The sequence below is a fragment of the Polypterus senegalus genome, chromosome 14 (assembly GCF_016835505.1).
Source record: "Polypterus senegalus isolate Bchr_013 chromosome 14, ASM1683550v1, whole genome shotgun sequence".
NCBI lineage: Eukaryota > Metazoa > Chordata > Cladistia > Polypteriformes > Polypteridae > Polypterus > Polypterus senegalus.
Window position 1 is genome coordinate 103,538,389 of NC_053167.1, and position 19,724 is coordinate 103,558,112.

General features: G+C 37.2%; 1 protein-coding gene across 6 annotated transcripts in view; it reads right to left on the reverse strand.

Moving 5' to 3' along the window:
- The window catches only part of rwdd3 (RWD domain containing 3), a 115,936-nt gene extending 96,926 nt beyond the window's left edge, over positions 1-19,010 (reverse strand). For 3 of the 6 annotated variants that reach the window (XR_005630490.1, XR_005630491.1, XM_039735062.1), the window contains exons 1-4: positions 18,749-19,004; positions 13,121-13,593; positions 2,218-2,333; positions 314-424 (exon numbers count right to left, since the gene is read on the reverse strand). Coding sequence is in view for 1 of the 6 variants with exons in the window: in XM_039735062.1 (XP_039590996.1) it covers positions 314-424; positions 2,218-2,333; positions 13,121-13,593; positions 18,749-18,833 (785 nt within the window). In the remaining 5 variants the exon portion in view is untranslated. Of the gene's footprint in view, positions 1-313; positions 425-2,217; positions 2,334-13,120; positions 13,594-18,748 lie in introns of all 6 variants that reach the window. The other 3 variants (XR_005630493.1, XR_005630492.1, XR_005630494.1) reach the window with 3 other exon arrangements.
- Positions 19,011-19,724: the final 714 nt, after the last annotated feature.

Here is a 19,724-nt window from a genome sequence, read left to right on the forward strand (position 1 = left end):
TGGCTCCAGCAGACCCCCGTGTTCGGATTCAGTGGGATGGAGAATGGATGAATGGATAAATAAAATCATAATGAGCAGTCATATAGTGACTAATATGGCTATAAGGTCACATTGGGAATAAGGAGTCTCAGATTGCTATGTTTTATGTCAACTTTCAAACACAAAAATGTTTCTCCAATTTATGTGCTTATACTACTGCTGACCTGTCTTGATGAACATAATTGGGTAAAGGGAATTTGAGATAAAGATAACCTTTAATATACCAGTGAATCATCTACACTTGACCACATTTAGGTAGATGGGAGAAACTTACAACACCAACATGTGTGCAAGCTCAAGATACAGCTCTGATAGTCCAGTTAATTCAAATTCTTGCTTGAGGTCCTCCTGAGATGAATAATCTTTAATTTCAAATGTTGGAATTCTAAAATGGAAAGAAGTTACTGTTAACATTCAATGTTAATGAAATACTGAAAAACAGTCACTTCATTTAGGTTTCCCACTGCATTTTTATATACATCAGATACTGTTTGCTGCCTAATTAATTATTGATCAATTTAAATGTATTCACTTTAATGCAAACATACATTCTGAAACCTACTTAATCCAGTTCAGCATTCTGGGAAGAAAGTCTATCCTGGTAGTAGTGGGAACATAATAGGCACTGATTACACACATGCACACATTACACACTGACATGTCTCATAATATAGAAGGCATCATGGTGGCACAGTGATTAATGCCCCTGCCTCACAAACACAGGTTCCTAGGTTTGTATGTTCTCCCAGTGTGTCTGTGGGTTTTTTTTTTTTTTGGGTAATCTGGTACTGCTTGTACATCTAAAAGAAACTGATATTAGGTTAACTGACAATTTTAAACTGGTCCCTGTGTGTATGGCTATGTCTGCTTGAGTGTCTGCAGGGCTGAATCATGCCTTGTGGCCTGTGCAGTCTCGATAGGCTCAGGTTCACTCCAGGCAGGAGTTGAATTCAGATAATTAGACATAAAAATCAGACATAATAATAATTACTACTCTTTTACATATTGTATATGTTTAAGTTAACACATCATCTAACAGTCTCATTGATACAGCATATTTGCATTACTGTTTTCTTAACATAACCATGTGGTAAAAATAAATTTCAAGAATGATAAATGAGAAATGATACACAGTCTCTAGAAACACAATGTAAAATTAACCCTGTGCCAATGTCACCTTTCATCCATCCACATATCCATTTATTTTCTAAACTGCTTGCCCAGTTTAGGGACGCAGGAATCTACTATTACGGGAAATTCAAGAAACAACTGTCAGTTGGCTTCCAGTTCACACCCACATTGGGCCATTTAGTGTTCCAGTTAACCTTACATGCACATTTTTATAATTCAAATTATAGAAATATAATATATCTCTAATAAATATACTAGCATTACAATAAAAACATACTATGTTTTGAAGCCATTCTAGTGCACTGGCAGTAACTTGGGTCATGATGCCTTCAAACCAGCAGAGGGCAGCAATAAGCAAATACAGACTGAAAATAAATGCTTGTTCTGCTTTCTACAAGGACATGCATGGTTAATTCAGAATGAGCAGTAGCACATAATAAATTGTTCACAATTAAGTCTGTTTACCATGGTTTTGGCTTGATGTTTTTACAGTGAAACTGATAACATGCTAATTATCCAATTAAGGTTTTATTATTATACTATTAGCATATGTCTACCTGCTGCATTTCTAAAAGCCCATGCCAAACGGTCTCATGAGGCTGAGCCCAACCCAGTAGCACAGTTTACAGAGTAGTTACTGTGAGATAATAATTTAGATGTAACAATAGTTGAAACAATTAACCCATCATGCACGTCTTTAAGATGAATGTGGAAAACTACATTGTCTGAAATAAAAACCAAATAGACAAGGGGACAACAACAAGACTCACTATATAGTCAAGGGCCAACCTAAGATTAAAACTCAGTCTGTTCTATGCACTTCCATTACTAAAAAACTAGGTTCTTGCTTTTTCCAATTTAACACAAACTTCAATGTTAAATTACAGAGTGTCAGGGGGCACACATGAATCCTGACTAAGGCTGGAAAATTTTTAAATTTAGAGTCTTTTCAGGAATAGATTATTGTAAGGCAGGTACATTTTGTCAGGTTTTTGCCCCTGAATCTTAAATTACTGATGGACATAAAACAATACAAAAAAGACTTACTGTTGGTAGCTAGATGGCATTTGTATTTCCCGGAGGACCTGCATCATTTTCTCTTTACATTTCTTTCCACTTGAATCTACATCAACCTTTGAGGTTTTCTGAAGAACGATATAATCCTGAAAAACAAATTTCAATATACTGTGAAAATAACATAGAAAAATATGTCAAATAACACTTTCATCATTTTATTCATGGCATTAGTACGAACAGTAAAAACACCAATGCCTACTTAACTATAACCAGTTTTCTGTATTTTCTAGTTGCATTTGCAATTCATTTGCATACCTACTGTGATCACCATGCCTGCCTGCCTGCCTGATTGTCTACATGAAACAACTTGGATTCCAATGTACAGATTTTATTAAAATTTGGCACAGTTATTCTTCAAAATGATTTGTCAGCAAAGTTATATTTTTGTTGAGACATCTCAAAGATATTGTACCATACAAATCTTAAAATTCAAAACTACCAAGTAAAAAGCATTGACAAATTTACAAACTTGTCTGTTTTCAAACAGCAAAACATTCTGTGCAGCTTCAATTGCAAATTAATTTAATATTGCAAGATCACCTCAGCAGAAGTCACTTTGAGTATATTTTCCTCTTTTACTCATCTAATAGCTGCTTCTGATGCAAAACAGATTGGCAATACAAGTTAGTCAAATGCTGGGAGAGGCACATAGGCACAAACCACACTTCTGATATATCAGCTCACTTTTGCTGCTTGAGGTTAGTTAACTGCAAAAGTTAAAAAAAAAAACAACTACAAATTATTCATGTCAGCATCACTATTTGGACATCAACTGAATAAATATAGCATTAGTAGTTAAGTTATACTAAAACTAATCTCACATCTGCATTATCTTCACTTTATAATGATTCAGTATTTCTCAGACACAGCAATTTATTGTTTCTGCTGGTCATCAAGGTCTAAAGCCAAACATTTTACTTTAAGATTAAGAAATTTGCACTAAAATTAGTCAAACCAACAACTAAAAATAGCATATCAACTGATTCCACCTTAACATCATTTAAATTGGAATCTGTGGCCTATGAAAGCTATTGAACTACCATAAGCTGATATGGTCTATGTTTTAACAAAATACAGGGTGAGCCAAAAAGAACTACCACATTTCAAATGTTTGTTTTACAAAAACGCTACAAGATAAAATAAACTCACTACGAAATAAGAAAGAGTATACAAAATACATTTGTTTTCACTGTGTTTTACAACAACAACAACACCATTTATTTATATAGCTCATTTTCATACAAAACGTAGCTCAAAGTGCTTTACATAATGAAGAATAAAAAATAAAAGACAGTAAGAAAATAAAATAAGTCAACATTAATTAACATAGAATAAGAGTAAGGTCCAATGGCCAGGGTGGACAGAAAAAACAAAAAAACTCCAGATGGCTGGAGAAAAAATAAAATCTGTAGGGATTCCAGACCATGAGACTGCCCAGTCCCTCTGGGCATTCTACCTAACATAAATGAAACAGTCCTCTTTGGATTTAGGGTTCTCACGGAAGGACTTGATGATGATAGTCACGTTGACTTCTGGCTTTTAGTCCATCAATGTTGAAGCATCATAATGCTTTGAGTAGGTGGTGGTGCAGGCCACCACCACAAAGAAACCGGAAAAAGAAACAGAAGAGAGAGTAGGGGTCAGTACGGATTTTAGAGCCACCATGAATAGTTATTATGATGAATTGAACATACAGAGTATCAGGATTAAGTTAAAGTGAAGTTATAAAAAGGCCATGTTAAAGTAATGTGTTTTCAGCAGTGTTTTAAAGTGCTCTACTGTATCAGCCTGGCGAATTCCTATTGGCAGGCTATTCCAGATTTTAGGTGCATAGCAGCAGAAGGCCGCCTCACCACTTCTTTTAAGTTTTGTTCTTGGAATTCTAAGGAGACACTCATTTGAGGATCTGAGGTTACGATTTGGAATATAAGGTGTCAGACATTCCGATATATAAGATGGGGCAAGATTATTTAAGGCTTTATAAACCATAAGCAGAATTTTAAAGTCAATCCTGAATGACACAGGTAACCAGTGTAGTGACATCAAAACTGGAGAAATGTGTTGGATTTTCTTTTCCTAGTTAGGATTCTAGCAGCTGCATTCTGCACTAGTTGCAAACGATTTATGTCTTTTTTGGGTAGTCCTGAGTTGAGTGCGTTACAGTAATCTAGTCGACTGAAAACAAACGCGTGAACTAATTTCTCAGCATCTTTCAGTGATATAAGAGGTCTAACTTTAGCTATGTTTCTTAAGTGAAAAATGCTGTCCTAGTGATCTGATTAATATGCGATTTAAAATTCAGATTACAGTCAACAATTACCCTAAGCTTTTTAGCTTGACTTTTAATCCTAATGTATCCAGTTTATTTCTAATAGCCTCATTGTATCCATTATTGCCAATCACTAAGATTTCAGTTTTCTCTTTATTTAACTTGAGAAAGTTACTATTCATCCATTCTGAGATACAAGTCAGACATTGTGTTAGTGAATCAAGAGAATCGGGTCATCAGGTGCTATTGATAAGTACAGCTGTGTGTCATCAGCATAGCTGTGGTAGCTCACGTTGTGCCCTGAGATAATCTGACCTAACGGAAGCATGTAGATTGAGCAGCGGACCCAGGATAGAGCCTTGTGGAACACCATATTGATATCATGTGTCTTTGAGTTGTAATTACCACAACTAACAAAGAATTTTCTCCCTGTCAGGTAGGATTCAAACCAATTTAAGACACTGCCAGAGAGGCCCACCCATTGACTAAGGCGATTTCTAAGAATATTAAGATCAATGGGGTCAAATGCAGCACTCAGATCTAAGAGGATGAGAACAGATAAATGGCCTCTGTCTGCATTCACCCGCAAATCATTTACTACTTTAACGAGTGCAGTTTCTGTGCTGTGATTTGTTCTAAAACCTGACTGAAATTTATCAAGAATAGCATGTTTATTTAGGTGGTCATTTAACTGCATAATGACTGCCTTCTCCAGAACTTTACTTAAGAAAGGCAGGTTAGAGATGGGTCTAAAATTTTCAAGAGCTGAGGGAGATTATGTTTCTTAAGTAGGGTTTAACTACAGCAGTCTTAAGACAGTCTGGGAAGACCCCCGTATCTAATGATGAATTTACTATGTCAAGAACATTATCAATTAGCACGCCCGATACCTCTTTGAAATAATTTGTTGGTATTGGATCAAGGACGCAGGTGGAGGGTTTTAAATGAGATATTATTTTTTGTAAATCAGGTAAATCTATCCTAGTGAAAGAGTTTAATTTGTTTATAACAGAATGCTGGGGTTTAGGAGGATCCTTAGTGTTGGGGAGATATATTATGTTATTTCTAATATCCATCCATCCATCCATTTTCCAACCCGCTGAATCCGAACACAGGGTCACGGGGGTCTGCTGGAGCCAATCCCAGCCAACACAGGGCACAAGGCAGGAACCAATCCCGGCAGGGTACAAACTCACCGCAGGACACACAAAAACACACCACAGCACACACTAGGGCCAATTTAGAATCGCCAATCCACCTAGCCTGCATGTCTGTGGACCGTGGGAGGAAACCGGAGCGCCCGGAGGAAACCCACATAGACACGGGGAGAACATGCAAACTCCACGCAGGGAGGACCTGGGAAGCGAACCCAGGTCTCCTTACTGCGAGGCAGCAGCGCTACCACTGCGCCACCGTGCTGCCCTTTCTAATATCTAATGTTTTAAAAATGATGTCTTCAAGGTGGTGTCCATCATTAGCAATACACTCTTCGAGACGATTTCTGAGCGATTTAGTGGAAAATAGCAGCCTTGAGGGCTTCAAAGTTTTGAGGTTGGTGTGTGTATACCTTCAACTTGAGATAGCCCCACAAGAAGAAATCACACGGAGCGAGATCAGTCAAACGTGAAGGCCACCCAACATCGCCACGCAGGGAGACCAGGCATCTACTACATCAATTTCTTCCAGTTGGGGCCACAAAAAGTTCTCTAGCATTTCAGTGTAACATTCTGAAGTGACAGTGACTGTTGCTCCCCCCTCCTCAAAAATGTAAGGGCCTACAATGCCAAATTCTGAAACAGCGCACCAAACTGTAACACGCTCACTGTGCATAGGTCTCTGAAGTTCATGAGGGTTGGTTTCAGTCCAGTAGCGAAAGTTTTGCTTATTTACACAACCATTCAAATGGAAATGTATATCTTCGCAGCACATGATGATGGCGTCTCAATGAATGGTTTGCTGAATGTTCATGCACAACTCTCTATGGTTCTATTAATCTCTCTCAGTGAATTCCTGCACTACCATCAGTTTCTGTGGTTGGAAATTAAGGTCTGCATGCAAAATCCTCCTCAAAGACATGTTGGAAATGCCTAAGGCAGAAGCATGTTTGTGTGCTGAATGTCTAGGAAACTGCAAAATTGATGCCCTAACAACTTGGATGTTTTCAGGCGTTTGTACATTCCGAGCACAGCCTGGAGATTTTCTGTTCAATGTTGTACCCGTCTGTCTAAATTTAGCTGCCCACTGAAGAATTGTTTTTTACGATTTGGGATGTCACAGTTAGGAGGAATGCTGAAGTGCACTCGGAAGGAGTATTGCGTAGTGATGATGAATTTGTTGTTTTTGAAGAACACTTTCGATAGCGAAAGCATGGTGTGCAGTGGACCAAGGCGTATTGCCGACTGAAAACGATAAGGGATCACCTATCAAAGGACCCCCACCCCAACCCACTCAGCTGCCTCTACCTCACACAATGACCTTTAGAAATGTGGTACTTTATTTTGGATCCGGATACACATGCTACCTTCATACTTTTCAACAATCAATTCAAACTTACACGAAAAACACAAAATCACGTGAAAATTCACATAGAGTTATAGTGCGGGTTGTTCACTGAATGCTAGCAACCGGCGTACTGACGCTCGTGGGCAGTCGTGGCTTTGTCTCGAGAGAGGTAAACAATGTAGCGCATGGTGTTCTAGCACGTGAGTCGTATTCCAAACAAAGGTCGTATAGCAAGCAAAATGTTTCGCGTCCAAACAAGACGTATACCAAGTTGGACTTATTCCAAAGCGGACGTATACCGAGGTACAACTGTATTTCATGAGGCACTAATTTATTAGGAATCCTTTATGTAGGGAAAAAGTCTGAAAGAATTAAAATGTGCCACAAACGTAAGCATTTCACTATCTTTGTTAATGTCAGTCATAAGTAGTTGCCAGGCTAAGTTATCACTGAAACTGTTAAGGCAAAAAGGGAACTCTTAAAAATACCCACTGCTTAGCTTGAGGAGTTATTACATTAACAATACTAACATAGTGATAATATAGACAAATACTATTTAATAATTTCATTAAACCAATTCTAAGTAATTACTCCTCTTCATCTCCCATAGTTCATTCTCACTACCTAAAAATATGAGGTTTACATTTTGTTAGGTAATTCTGAATAGGACTGACCATTGTAATTTGATTAACTGTTTTTTATTTACAATACATGCTCATTATCTGTCCATGGAGTGTGTGTATGTGGGTTAAATAGTCACAGATACAAATACTGTCTCTTTTTTAGGAGCCACTTACCCAGTATCATTCATAGTACAGCTTGCTTATTGTGAAAGATTTTGTTTTAAAAATTCACCTATAAAATGACTACTATTACTACATTAACAAGCCATTTAAAAGTGAAACTTTCAGTGTAGTTCATTCTTAATGAACAGGTAGAAAGAAGGAACACAAGAAGTGAGACTAAGATTTTGACAAGAGGCCCTTGGCATTAATAAAAACAATCTACTTATTCGCTATGTCCATCAAAACGCACAATCTGTAAAAGCCTTCAGCACCACAAAATACAATCCTGTAGTCAACTTTAATCAATGCCACCCAGTTTAACACCAAATAAATCCACAATCACTAACATTACTTAATCAGAGAAATTGAATAATTATAAAATGTTACATGTTCTAGTTGTTTTTTAGATGGTACAGTGGTTAGTAGTGCTGCCTCATGTATACGTCATCCTGGGTTCAGATCATACAACAAGATACAGGCTGTGTGGCGCTTGCATGTCCTCTGTATGATGCATTGGTACTCCTCCCACATTCCAAAGACTTGTGTTCTAAGTTGACTAGCGATTCTGGATTGGCTCTGTGGTAAAGCAAACATGGGTGTGACTGGGTCCTGTGCTAGACTGGTACACTGTCCAGGGTTGATTTCAGTCATGTAACCAATGGTTGAGCTAGACTCCCAGCACAAATGCAATGAATAGGATTAAGCAGATTTAAGAATGTTATGTTTTTTAAGATCCAATTCTTGCTGTCCAGCTGGCACTGTACCAAAGTATCTTGAAATTCCCCGGTAGGAGATGGGAGGAATTTTCGGGGTTGTGTGGCCCAGTCAGCACAGTTGAACATAATGATACCAGGATTCTCATCAAAGAAAAGTGAAATGAAATTGAAAATGATGAGTTTTAAGATTAATATGAATTGTATCAAGGGCACTGTATAATGTGATTGTCGATTCTGAGTAACTGATAAAAGTTATTCTTTTATTTTTGTATTGAAATAATGCTTATTTCTAATATATTTGTAAATGTGTTTTATATGATTTTTAAATGTATTGTTCAATGACTCTTTTGTCTTTTGTTCAAATCCTTTTATTATTTGCAAGTAAATGAGGTTGCATGTTTTATTCCAATGGTCTCAACTTCAGATCAGAAAGGCTGTTGTAGCTGCAGGTTTTTATTCTAAACAATTTCTTATGCAGAAAGCAATTCTTGCTATCTTAAAATATATTATTTAATTCTTTGGCTTTTATGTGGCATCATAGGCCACATCCAGCATTTGCAATGATGCTGGCTTCCTTTATCTGAGGACAACAGCAGTGGTATTAACTAGCAACTAATTAAGAAAGTGACTGGAAGAAAAAGCCACTGTAGCCCTCCAGGATGACAATTTGATATTTGGTGTGACTTCACTTTGTAATGGAAAAACAGGGAATTGTGCTGCTTCTTGTTAGGCTTTAGTTTTACTGAGTTAAAGGGAGCAGGTGGCACCTGACCCCAAAGCATCACATACAATTCAGGAACCATCCCCAAGTGGGATGCCAGTGCATCACAGTGTGTACTCACACAGGGTCAGTTTAAAGATGCCAAATTACCTGTGTTTGCGGTGAGCTGAAGAAGCCAGAGAAAACTCAAATATATCAGACAGGAAGTCTAACCTTGACCATGGGAGCTGTGAGGCAGCACTACAATCTACTACACAATTGTGCTGTCTTTAAATAAATAAATTAGAATGAATCCTGCAAGCTGCTTTAGCTACAGTATGTTGACATGCTCAGTGAATCATGAGGAAAAAAAATCTTTCTCAAACAGACGTCAAATTGAAAAAATAATAATACCGGGCTGCATCATATTACTCTTTATTATCAAGTCTCAGTACCTAAACATCACTGACAAACTGTTGAAACAGTACAGCATAATTTTTCCTCATAACAATACAAACTATGTTTCTACTCACAGGCTCATTTTCTTTTCCTCCTATACATCATAGATCATCAACCTCAAATTACTACAATCAATCAAAACATAACACACTGCATACATTATGAATGCTTTTCGATTTTCTCTCTGTCCTAATTCTAGAATTAACAAAGATTACTGAACATATTGCACACTTAAAGCAGAATCTTACACCAAGTGACAAAGACATCTAGAATTATTCAAACATGCCAAGTGTGTTTGCCACAAACGGATATTTTGGGTTCTTTCAGAGTGAGGCTTTGAATGTATGCAGTAGATTTATAGTATATCCACCCATCAAACCCGCTTAATACAGTTCACAGTAGAAACCATCTTAATGTTTTCACTTTACTATCTACCTAAAGTTGTTTGGGTAATTGTGCTCTGTGACAGACAGGCAATGCTGAGAGGAGTGGCACCAGCTGCTTGCGACCCTGACATGGATATGCCGGATGGAAAAACAAGTGGATAGATGGTAGTCTGCAGCTGCCAAACACAAAATCATTGGATCAAAATATCTCAAAGGTTTCCCAGTTGGCAATAAATGCTCATTTGAAACACTGGAGTTTGATTGTTATGTGTGGATTTTAAAAAGCAGCACAATTTAAAGTCACAAACACATTTTACTGTAAGTACAGCATTTTTACAAGAACAGAACTATAGTTCATTTGTATCAAAGTACCACCCTTGAAAGAAAGCACAGACAGGGAAAGGTGGCACTGGGAAGAACTGGGCCATACTTTGTCCTAGTAAGGTATATGCTGGTAATTCCAATGTTACCATGTTAGCGTAGCAGGTACACTGCCAAGGATGGTTTAGTAGTGCACTTGGAGTGTTCTAAATTGAATACTTGTTCACTATGGAAGGCAAGAATGTACCTCCAGGGTGGACACATAAAATGTTTCCATTGAATACCAGGTGGCTGGTGACACAGTTTATACCTATTACTTCATTGAAAGGAATGGCATAGGCCAGGGAGGATACACGTTAAACCATGGGACCCAGCATTTGTGGGACCCCAGTATTCTTTAGGCAATAGAAGCAGCTGCAGAGCTGCCTTGGAGATCTGAGTCCTAAAGGGCCACAGCAAGCTAAGGAGTACTGAGATAGGTGGACCCCCAAGGCTCCAGAACCAATTATAAAAAATGATCTCATGATGGGGATTAACAGTCACTTCAGTAAAGAGGAAAGAATCATTTAAAATAAATCAATCAGTTCATTATTGGCTTTGCTTTTAGCAAAGCCAATAACTAATCAGGCACTTTAGTTAGTTCCCATTTTAACTGTGTTACCTTTCAGTAAATGGGTTTTTCCAGGTATTAGACATAAATTAAGTGAACCACACTTGTTTTTTAAAAAAAGAGAATAACATCATTTATTGATAGACACGAGAATTACCACGAAAGACAGAACATAAGACAGATGAGACAAACATAACTCGGTGCAGGCTGAATTTTGGTATTGTATCACTTTTTTTTCACCCCTCTTTTGCTATAACGTACATCCATGGCTAAAAATTTTTTATGCTGTGCTGCAAATCAAAGCTCTTTCATTTCTAGTTTAGTCAAAGAGAACTTTGCCTGACAGAATTATACATATGACTGCTACAGGGCTGGACTGAGAGTAACAATTAAACATGACAAAACAAGTTATGGCAGGCTTTTTAATAACTATTCTAATTTATATTGAAACAGATAAAGTGGTTATATAATACTAAGTCTTTAAAGAGATGTCCAGTGCTGTGTGAAGTAGCGTTGTCACTGCTCATGCTTTAGCTAAAGAATTATACTTATGGCGGGGTGCACTTTTTGACTTTGCCATGTGATTGTTTCTCTGTGGAGTGGGGTAGACTTCTTCAGCTCACTTTTTGCAGGAGGCTATTTACTACATTTTCTACGGTCTTATAGGGGAATCTGTGACTGTTTCTGCCATAAATGTTTATGTGCTGAAGTTCTAATTTTTAAGTAATGCTTCTTTTCACAGATTGAGTACAGTCAATAGCTTATACTTTGTAATGGAAGCATTGTTAACTCTAACTCATGATGTTAAGTGGAATTCAGGTTTATTGTCATTACAGAGTGTACAGCACCAAGAGTTCTAAGTAGCTTAGCTTCTAAGCCCCAAAGACAGGGCAAGCTTTAAGTCTTCTGAGAGAATGGGAGAGCTAAAGGGAGTGAAAAAAATGCATGCACCTAGTTTTTTAAGGAAAGATGTAGCTTCTGATGATTGAATCAGAGTCCACCTCCAGATTCAGGCAGCACATTTTTATACTGCATGAGTGTGTGTTTAGCGTAAGCATTAGTTCATCTTGTGACACGTAAGATTAAGATAAATGACCTTCCAAGTGCTTGTTGGTCTTATAAAGTCTGCAGAGAGGTGAGCTCATCTTTGATCAACACCTCTTTTTCTCAGATGAAATTCAGAAAGCAATCCAACAAAAAGTTGTACACTGAAAAGCAGCAGCACAGCTCTGCCACTCAAATCTGTCTTCTGAAATGCAGGTAGGGGAAGGACTAATCATTTTCTCCATAGAAGGTTGTATGCCTTTGAAAGTCTAGCAAAAACGTGACAATGTCCTTTTTGTCCTACACATTTTGCACGAGGCTTGTTGGGTACCGAATCAGAAGCAGAGCTGGTAGAAGGAAGAGAGGCCAGAGTTTGGAGCAAGATATAGAAGGAGGAAAGGAAGAGAGAGTTACAATATGCGTGTGAGCAAAAGAGCAAGCCAATCCATATGACAGGTGTACAAACTTGCATAGGAAAGTCCGAAGAGTAGTAGATTAATTGCCTTATTGTGTTGTGTATATTTTATTTTGCTTTTTGTGAGGTTTATTAGACTTTAATAAACACTCACTTTTTTCACAGGTTAACAATTTCCCTCAGGGTCCTACATTTTTTTAGACTAAACTGTCAGCCTTGTCAGCTGTGGTTTAAAGTCCAACACTTCCGCATATAGCTTTCCTACAATTATATTTAAAAATAAAATCAGGCAGAAATTTATTAATCATTCCACTTAAGCTCAAATTAATATAGTTTCATCCTTCCTCTGCACACTAGGGATATATAACTAATTTTCTGAGATAAGCTTTGTTAGCCAATAAATCAAAGCTTCCAAGCTTACCAGGAGCAATTGTAGATATAGATTATGCTATTATTTCATAATGTGGAATGCTAGCAACACAAAAACAACATAATTAGCATAAGGTAATTATTTTAAAAATTACAGTAAAAGCACTTACTGTACATTTATTCAGATTTGCAATAAAACATTTCACAAAATTAGTAAGACTGAGTCATACATGACATTGCAAATAGCAGAGAAAGCAAAATTTAATATAAATAAGGGGAAAGGAATGTGAGCATTACCTTAATGTTTCTTTTCCTTCCTTGTAAAAGAATTAATATCAATTTTCCCATAAACAGCCTTCCTGTGAGTCCCAGGTCTGAAGTCCATTTCTCAATTGTTTTCATATACTTACTTTTTGCTCTCATGTGGTCTAGGAGTAGAAGAGCTGTCCATAGTTCAGCATCACCGCCCTGTTCACTCTGACAATTGGGAGTTCTTGGATTTGCTGATTTCTCATTGATGGATGTGAAATTGTGCTGCAGCCACACAATCAGTTCATGGACCATGGGACCCGATATGAGCGATGTGGCCTTTTCGAGCAAGGCATGCTTTATAGCTAGGCACTGCTTCCTAGTGAGCCTCTCACAGCTTACTGAAATATCAGGTGGAGAAGATGGGTATTCAATAGGCAGGTGAAATTGGAGCTTCAAAAGAATCCTTTCTGAGCCACTGTCCACTGCAATCTGAATTCTGAATATGGCTCCAACTGTATCTAAATTAAAATGAAATAAATAAAGGCCTTTCATACACTTTAATTGTAATGGAATAAGTATAATCTGTTTAGGAGAACAGTATTATTAAGTAATGCCTTTTGTCAAATGTGCATACACTATAAGGCATAATAACTACAGACCAAACCTAATATTACACAATACACAGCACTCTTTTAGTATTATTTTAGTGTAACTCTAATCCAGAACTAAACAGAGTTTCTTTTACAAATAACTTGGTTTACAGTAAGGCAAGCACCTCTTAACACAAGGAGGGTATTCACATATTGCCACTCACTACTGTTGTAATTTTAATAAAACTCTAAAATCAACTAATACAATTTGGACTAGAACATTTCATTCTAATCAATTTAACAACAGAGTGAAGTCAAGTGAGGTTTAAAAAGCAGATAAATAATAATGTCTGCAATACATTAATTAAACTATCATATTTTTTGCAGTTATAAATGACATTCTAATATTTCACTCAATAAGCCTGTCTTTTGTGTAGCTTGCTGAAGCAGAAAAAGCTTGCTTAATGATATACAGCTATAATAACACATTTCATTGTATTAAATATAATTAAAATTAAGCAAAAAAAAAATACTGGCACTCTGATTATTCATTCTAACAGTTTATATAGATTTACCAACACTGAAAATTGTTGACCTACTCATTTGTATGTCTATCTTATTAAATGAGGAAATGCTCAACATTATGAGAATATTTAATTCAATTGGATTTCAGTTCTGACCAAATGCACTGTTTTAGACATCTAATGACTTTGTAAATCTGAAGCCATCTTTAGAATGATTCTCACGTAATGTGAAAACATTAACACAATGTTACTGCATCATCTAAATCATACTATAACACTAAAATATAATAAAAAAAAACAAATAGTACTTTACTGGAAAGTGCCTCTGTGGTGGGCTGGCGCCCTGCCCGGGGTTTGTTTCCTACCTTGCGCACTGTGTTGGCTGGGATTGGCTCCAGCTGACCCCCTGACCCTGTAGTTAGGATATATAGGGTTGGATAATGGATGGATGGATGGATAATGGATGAATGGTTGCAAAGTACGTACACAGAAAAGATCTTAACTTTCCTTCCTCAGACTTTTAATGAAGATGCTAAAAATGCCTGATAAGAGTGAAAGGACGTGTATACACATGAAAAACTGGTATTCTGTCCAACATGAGTTCATGTCTTGGTACAATACGCATGGGATAGTCTCTGGCACATTCAGAAAATGGACAGATGGGAGTATGTATAAAAAAGCAAAGTATCCTTTGCACAGAATTAGGGATAACCTTTCCAAAGCCAAGTCAATGAAATTTAAGGTTATAGCGGTCATGAGCCTACCCCAAAGTCACTGGATATAAGGCAGGAGCTAACCCTGAACAGGACGCCAGCCTAGTGCAGGCCCCACTCTTGCACATACCCATACTCACACATGGCCATTTTAGAAGCCTCAACTAACATAACACACATTTCTTTGGAATTGGAAAGGAAAATTGGAGTATTCTGAAAAGAAATATTACCTCAGACACAGGGAGAATATTGACACTCCATATAGAGAATAAATGGGTGTGGAATTTGAACCCAGGAGGAAACACTAAGCAACACACTACCATCTTTATGCAACTCTCAAAAAGAAAAAAGAGTGTCACATAAACTGTCTAGTTACCTATTAGATCTGGTAAAGTAAAATGTAAAATCACCACATATTGTGATGCTAATGCTGGCCTAATAGGCTTCAGACAGTTAGCAGGTAGATGAATGGATCTCAGTATTATTACCTACTTTTTAATAGATCTTAATATAAACCGGACAAGCCAAGTACCTGAAAGTGGAAACATTACTATGTGTAAAGGCTTGGTGTCTATTCACCAATCAGATCGAAAGAAACTCACTTTGTACCAATAAATGGATCCAAGTTGTTTACTGTCAGCAATAATATTCAAGTAATTCAACAAATATTGTCCTAATCTAATGCCAATGTATGTGTTAATTTAAAAGTGAATTTTGTAAGAAAAGGAAAATGACTCTGATGTCACACTAAGAGAGATGCTTTAAAAATACCTCAACTGAGCAATTTCAACACTACCAAGGAAATGACGGAAGAAGACTTCACATCTAAGAGAAATTACCTCATCGTTACCATTGGGTCTTGACTTACCATGACTTTTTTTTTTTACTTTCATTTATGCCTCTTCTAATCCATCACTATAAGTAGCCAAACTTGGACAGGGTGCTAGCCCACCTCAGACACAATGGTTCAGCTTTTTTCTATCAATTTGTCCCAACATACTTTGGTCATTGATTTTCAGGTTTTTGCAGAATGGCAACAGACCTAATCTTAAACACTTACCTCTAGGCTGAGACAGACTGGCCACTGGGGTGTCATATCCTGGCCTAGAATACTGCCATTCAGCCTTCACCCACCGCCCTATTTGGTCATAGACACATTTCCATTCAGCCTTCAAGCCTCACTATAGACTTCACCTTTGTTGTATTTTGTTGACCTCTCTTAAGGTTAAAACACCAAGCTTCATTGGGACTCATCTTGGCGATTGCCATAAACGGCTGCAACTGTTTGAAAATATTTCTTGCGCCTTTGAAAGACAGCATACTCGCACCCTTATATTCCACAACTCTACTCTTTAAATAGGTGGCCAGCCATGTGTATTTCCCTCTTGGTAGCAAACAGGGATAAGTGTATTGTAGAATTTGTTTGATAGCTCTTTCCAGTCTCCCAGGTTCACTTTACTGTAATTCTCTTGGCATGACAGTTCTAATCAGTGCATAGCACATGTGGGGTTTGCTAGCTAACCGTTTACCAACTCATCCTCTGTACTTACTCTATTTTTATCTCTCTTACAAAATAAATAAATCTGTTTCCATCCTCACTTTATTATAATGTAAGGCATCTCATAATCATATCTTTTGTTTCACTTTGGTCCAGAAATTTTTCCCATATTCTCCAATGTTAGATATTTTTCCAGAAACCCCAAGTATTAGCAAATCCAATTCAGAATTCTGCATTAAATTAATTCACAAGACTGCCATCTGATGGGCCTCACACCAATAATTTTTCCCAGTTATATCCCTTGATATTCCTGGCACTTTTTCCCACACATTCAGACAATGCCCTCCATTCTTTTCCTTTTCATCTTATTAACACTATACTAATACTTGCTTCTCAAAACAGCCGCAATTCTTTGTGGTATGGGTTCCACCGAATGATGGAGAAATTCCTTTGAAAGTCCATGCAGACATGCTTGCACTGCAAAAATTCTTCAGATTTCCCAGTTGCACACTGATGTTGCAAATCTCCCATCCTATCATATCCCAAAGGAATGAAAAATCTGAAATTCACATATGACGAATGAGAAGACCACTGAAGAACTCTGAACTCATTGTCATGTTTGTAAAACCAGTTTGAGACAACTTTTGCTTTGCAACATAATGCATTATCATGCAGGAAGTAGCAACTAGATTTGTAAATTGTGGTTGTGAAGGGTTGCACATGGTCAGCAGCAATACTTGAACAGACCATGGCTTTCAAGTGATGATTGTTTAGTGCCAGGAAAACATTCCCCACACCATTACACCACCACCTGCCTGATCGTTTAACGCAAGGCAGGTGAATTGCATGGATTCATGCTATTGGCACCAAATTCTGACCCTACCACCTGTGGGCATCAGCAGAAATTGAGATTCATCAGACCAGGTAACGTTTTTCCAGTCTTAAATTGTCCAGTTTTGACAAGAGTGTGCACAAGATCACATTTTCTTCCCCCATTCTAGTGTTTGATATGAACATTAACTGAAGCTTCTGTTTCTGCATGATTTCTTGCAATGCACTGCTGCCATATGATTGGTTTATTACATACTTGCATGTATAAGCAGGTGTACAGGTGTTCCACATAGTTTGCTCAGTGACTGCATGTCACTTATTTTCTCTTCATTCTCATAAAAACTCGACTTTTACCTAAAATCTCCCCTCACTTAGACCCGTCTATGCTTCTGAGTAACTTCAATCAACATAAAATAATCTATTGCAGTCCTATCACAGGAAGGCTACTCAGCATCCTAATGTGGACAATTCACTGTCCTCCTTCTATAATTTAATTCATTTTACATTATCTGCATTACACATTAATGGTGCCTCCAGCACTTCAGTTCAATTGGGTTACGTCTGATCAAATCTTGCTTTGCAGTAGCTTTTTGAGTATTATTTTTTTATTATAAACAGTCTAAAAGGGTCGCCAACATTGTAATTTCTTCCGATAAATCTTCAATTCTCTCTCTGAAATACGTAATATCTTCGGCAGAATCCATTTCATCGGCAGTAGTAAGCATTTTTCTAATTAATTCTTGTGCTATCGATTCACCAATCAGTAACTACAGGGCGTGTTAGAGCCCAACCTCTCAACTTTGACGAGTGAAAGTGACAGTTTTATTTCAAGCCGTATTTCATGACGGTTTGCAGGAACGTTACGGACAAAATGAAATAAATAAATAAGCAACGAAAACATATTTCGTGACACATTTATTTATTTATGCTCTCATTCATGACATATTTATTTATTAAGGCTCTCATTTCATGACACATTTATTTATTTATGCTCACATTTCACAGTACTTTTATTTATTTACGCATTTATTTATTTATTTCATTTTGTCCGAAATATTCCTCCAGACGTATGGTGCTGTGGCTCTGCAGGTTGATGCATCTCGCCTTATATCCAAAAATCCAATCCGACGTTTAGGCTAAGGTAAGGAGAAGGTGGGCTGAGAGGTTTTACTTTTATGTTTCTTTTTAGATGACCCTGTTTCCGACTTGATAAAAGCATTTATCAGAGAAAAACCCAACCAAACATACTCAAAGCTTCAATTTTTTGATGTCAATTTTACACACAAGTCGCAATTGTTCAGTCTGTATGTTAAAAAATAAATTACAACATAAAATTACAAAAAGGCAGGTGCTGCATTACAAAAAGGCAGGTGCTGCAAATAGAATTTGATTATTCAAAACCGTTTCACAATAAATGGTCATCTTTTTTACGCTGTTTCTAACACCGAGTTAAACTTTGCATGGTGCATGCCATTCGTGCGTTTCCGACTTCAGTATCTGCAGTGTCGTCGTATTACCTGTCGTTTCGAGTAACTCAAATTCATCCTTATCACAGTAAATGGCACTCAGCGCAGATATTTCTTCAGCTATCGCTTCGGCCATTAATATAATACACGGATAGCTCACTCGAAACTGAAAAGTTCGCTAAACTGAGGACAAGTCCGTCGTACATTTCAACCGACGGGCACCAGACTCAAAAATGTTCCGTTCCGCATCCTACTCGGGCTTTAATGCGTGCCAAGGCTACAAGCGGGTTATCTTTTATAACTGAACTTTGGACAGTTACTACTTAAAATGTAAAAGATTACTACAGTATTTTTTTTTAATAAGACCATTTACAGAATACATTAAACTAATCATCCATTATCATTAAAGAAGGGAAATGAAAGTATATTTAAAGTTAAATTGCTTCCAAATTTATTAATTTTATACATTGTAAAGCTCCAAGAGTTATTTTAAATGACGTTATCTTTTTTCTTCACTACAAAACATACAAATTTCTGAGCAAGATTATGAAAGGCGTCATCAGTGGTCTCAAATAGTTTATAACAGGTATAAAGACATTGTCTGATGTTTCCATCATTAAAAGGTTTTAATGGCAGAATCCCTTCCCGACACTAACCTGGAAGAAGTGGAGAGTGGAAACTGGAAGAATGAAGAAGGGCTTTGTAAGAGAGAGTATTGAAAATAAATAGGAACAAGATGCAATATATTAGATTAAATTATGATCAGGACTCAGAAGTTAGCCAACAGAGGGGTCTACTGAAAAGAGTGGAGAAGTTTGAATCCTGGAATCAGTGGTCGCTCAAGATGGAGAACTAGATGCAGCAACAATCCACAGAGTGTAGGGAGGATGCAGCAGTTTTTAAGATGGTACCAGGTGTATTGAAGGTATCGGGCATTAAAAAAAAAACCCTTATATTTTTCTTGGTTTTTAGTCATTTTGGTGTGTGTGTGTTTATTTATTTATATATATTTATATTTTTCTCCCCA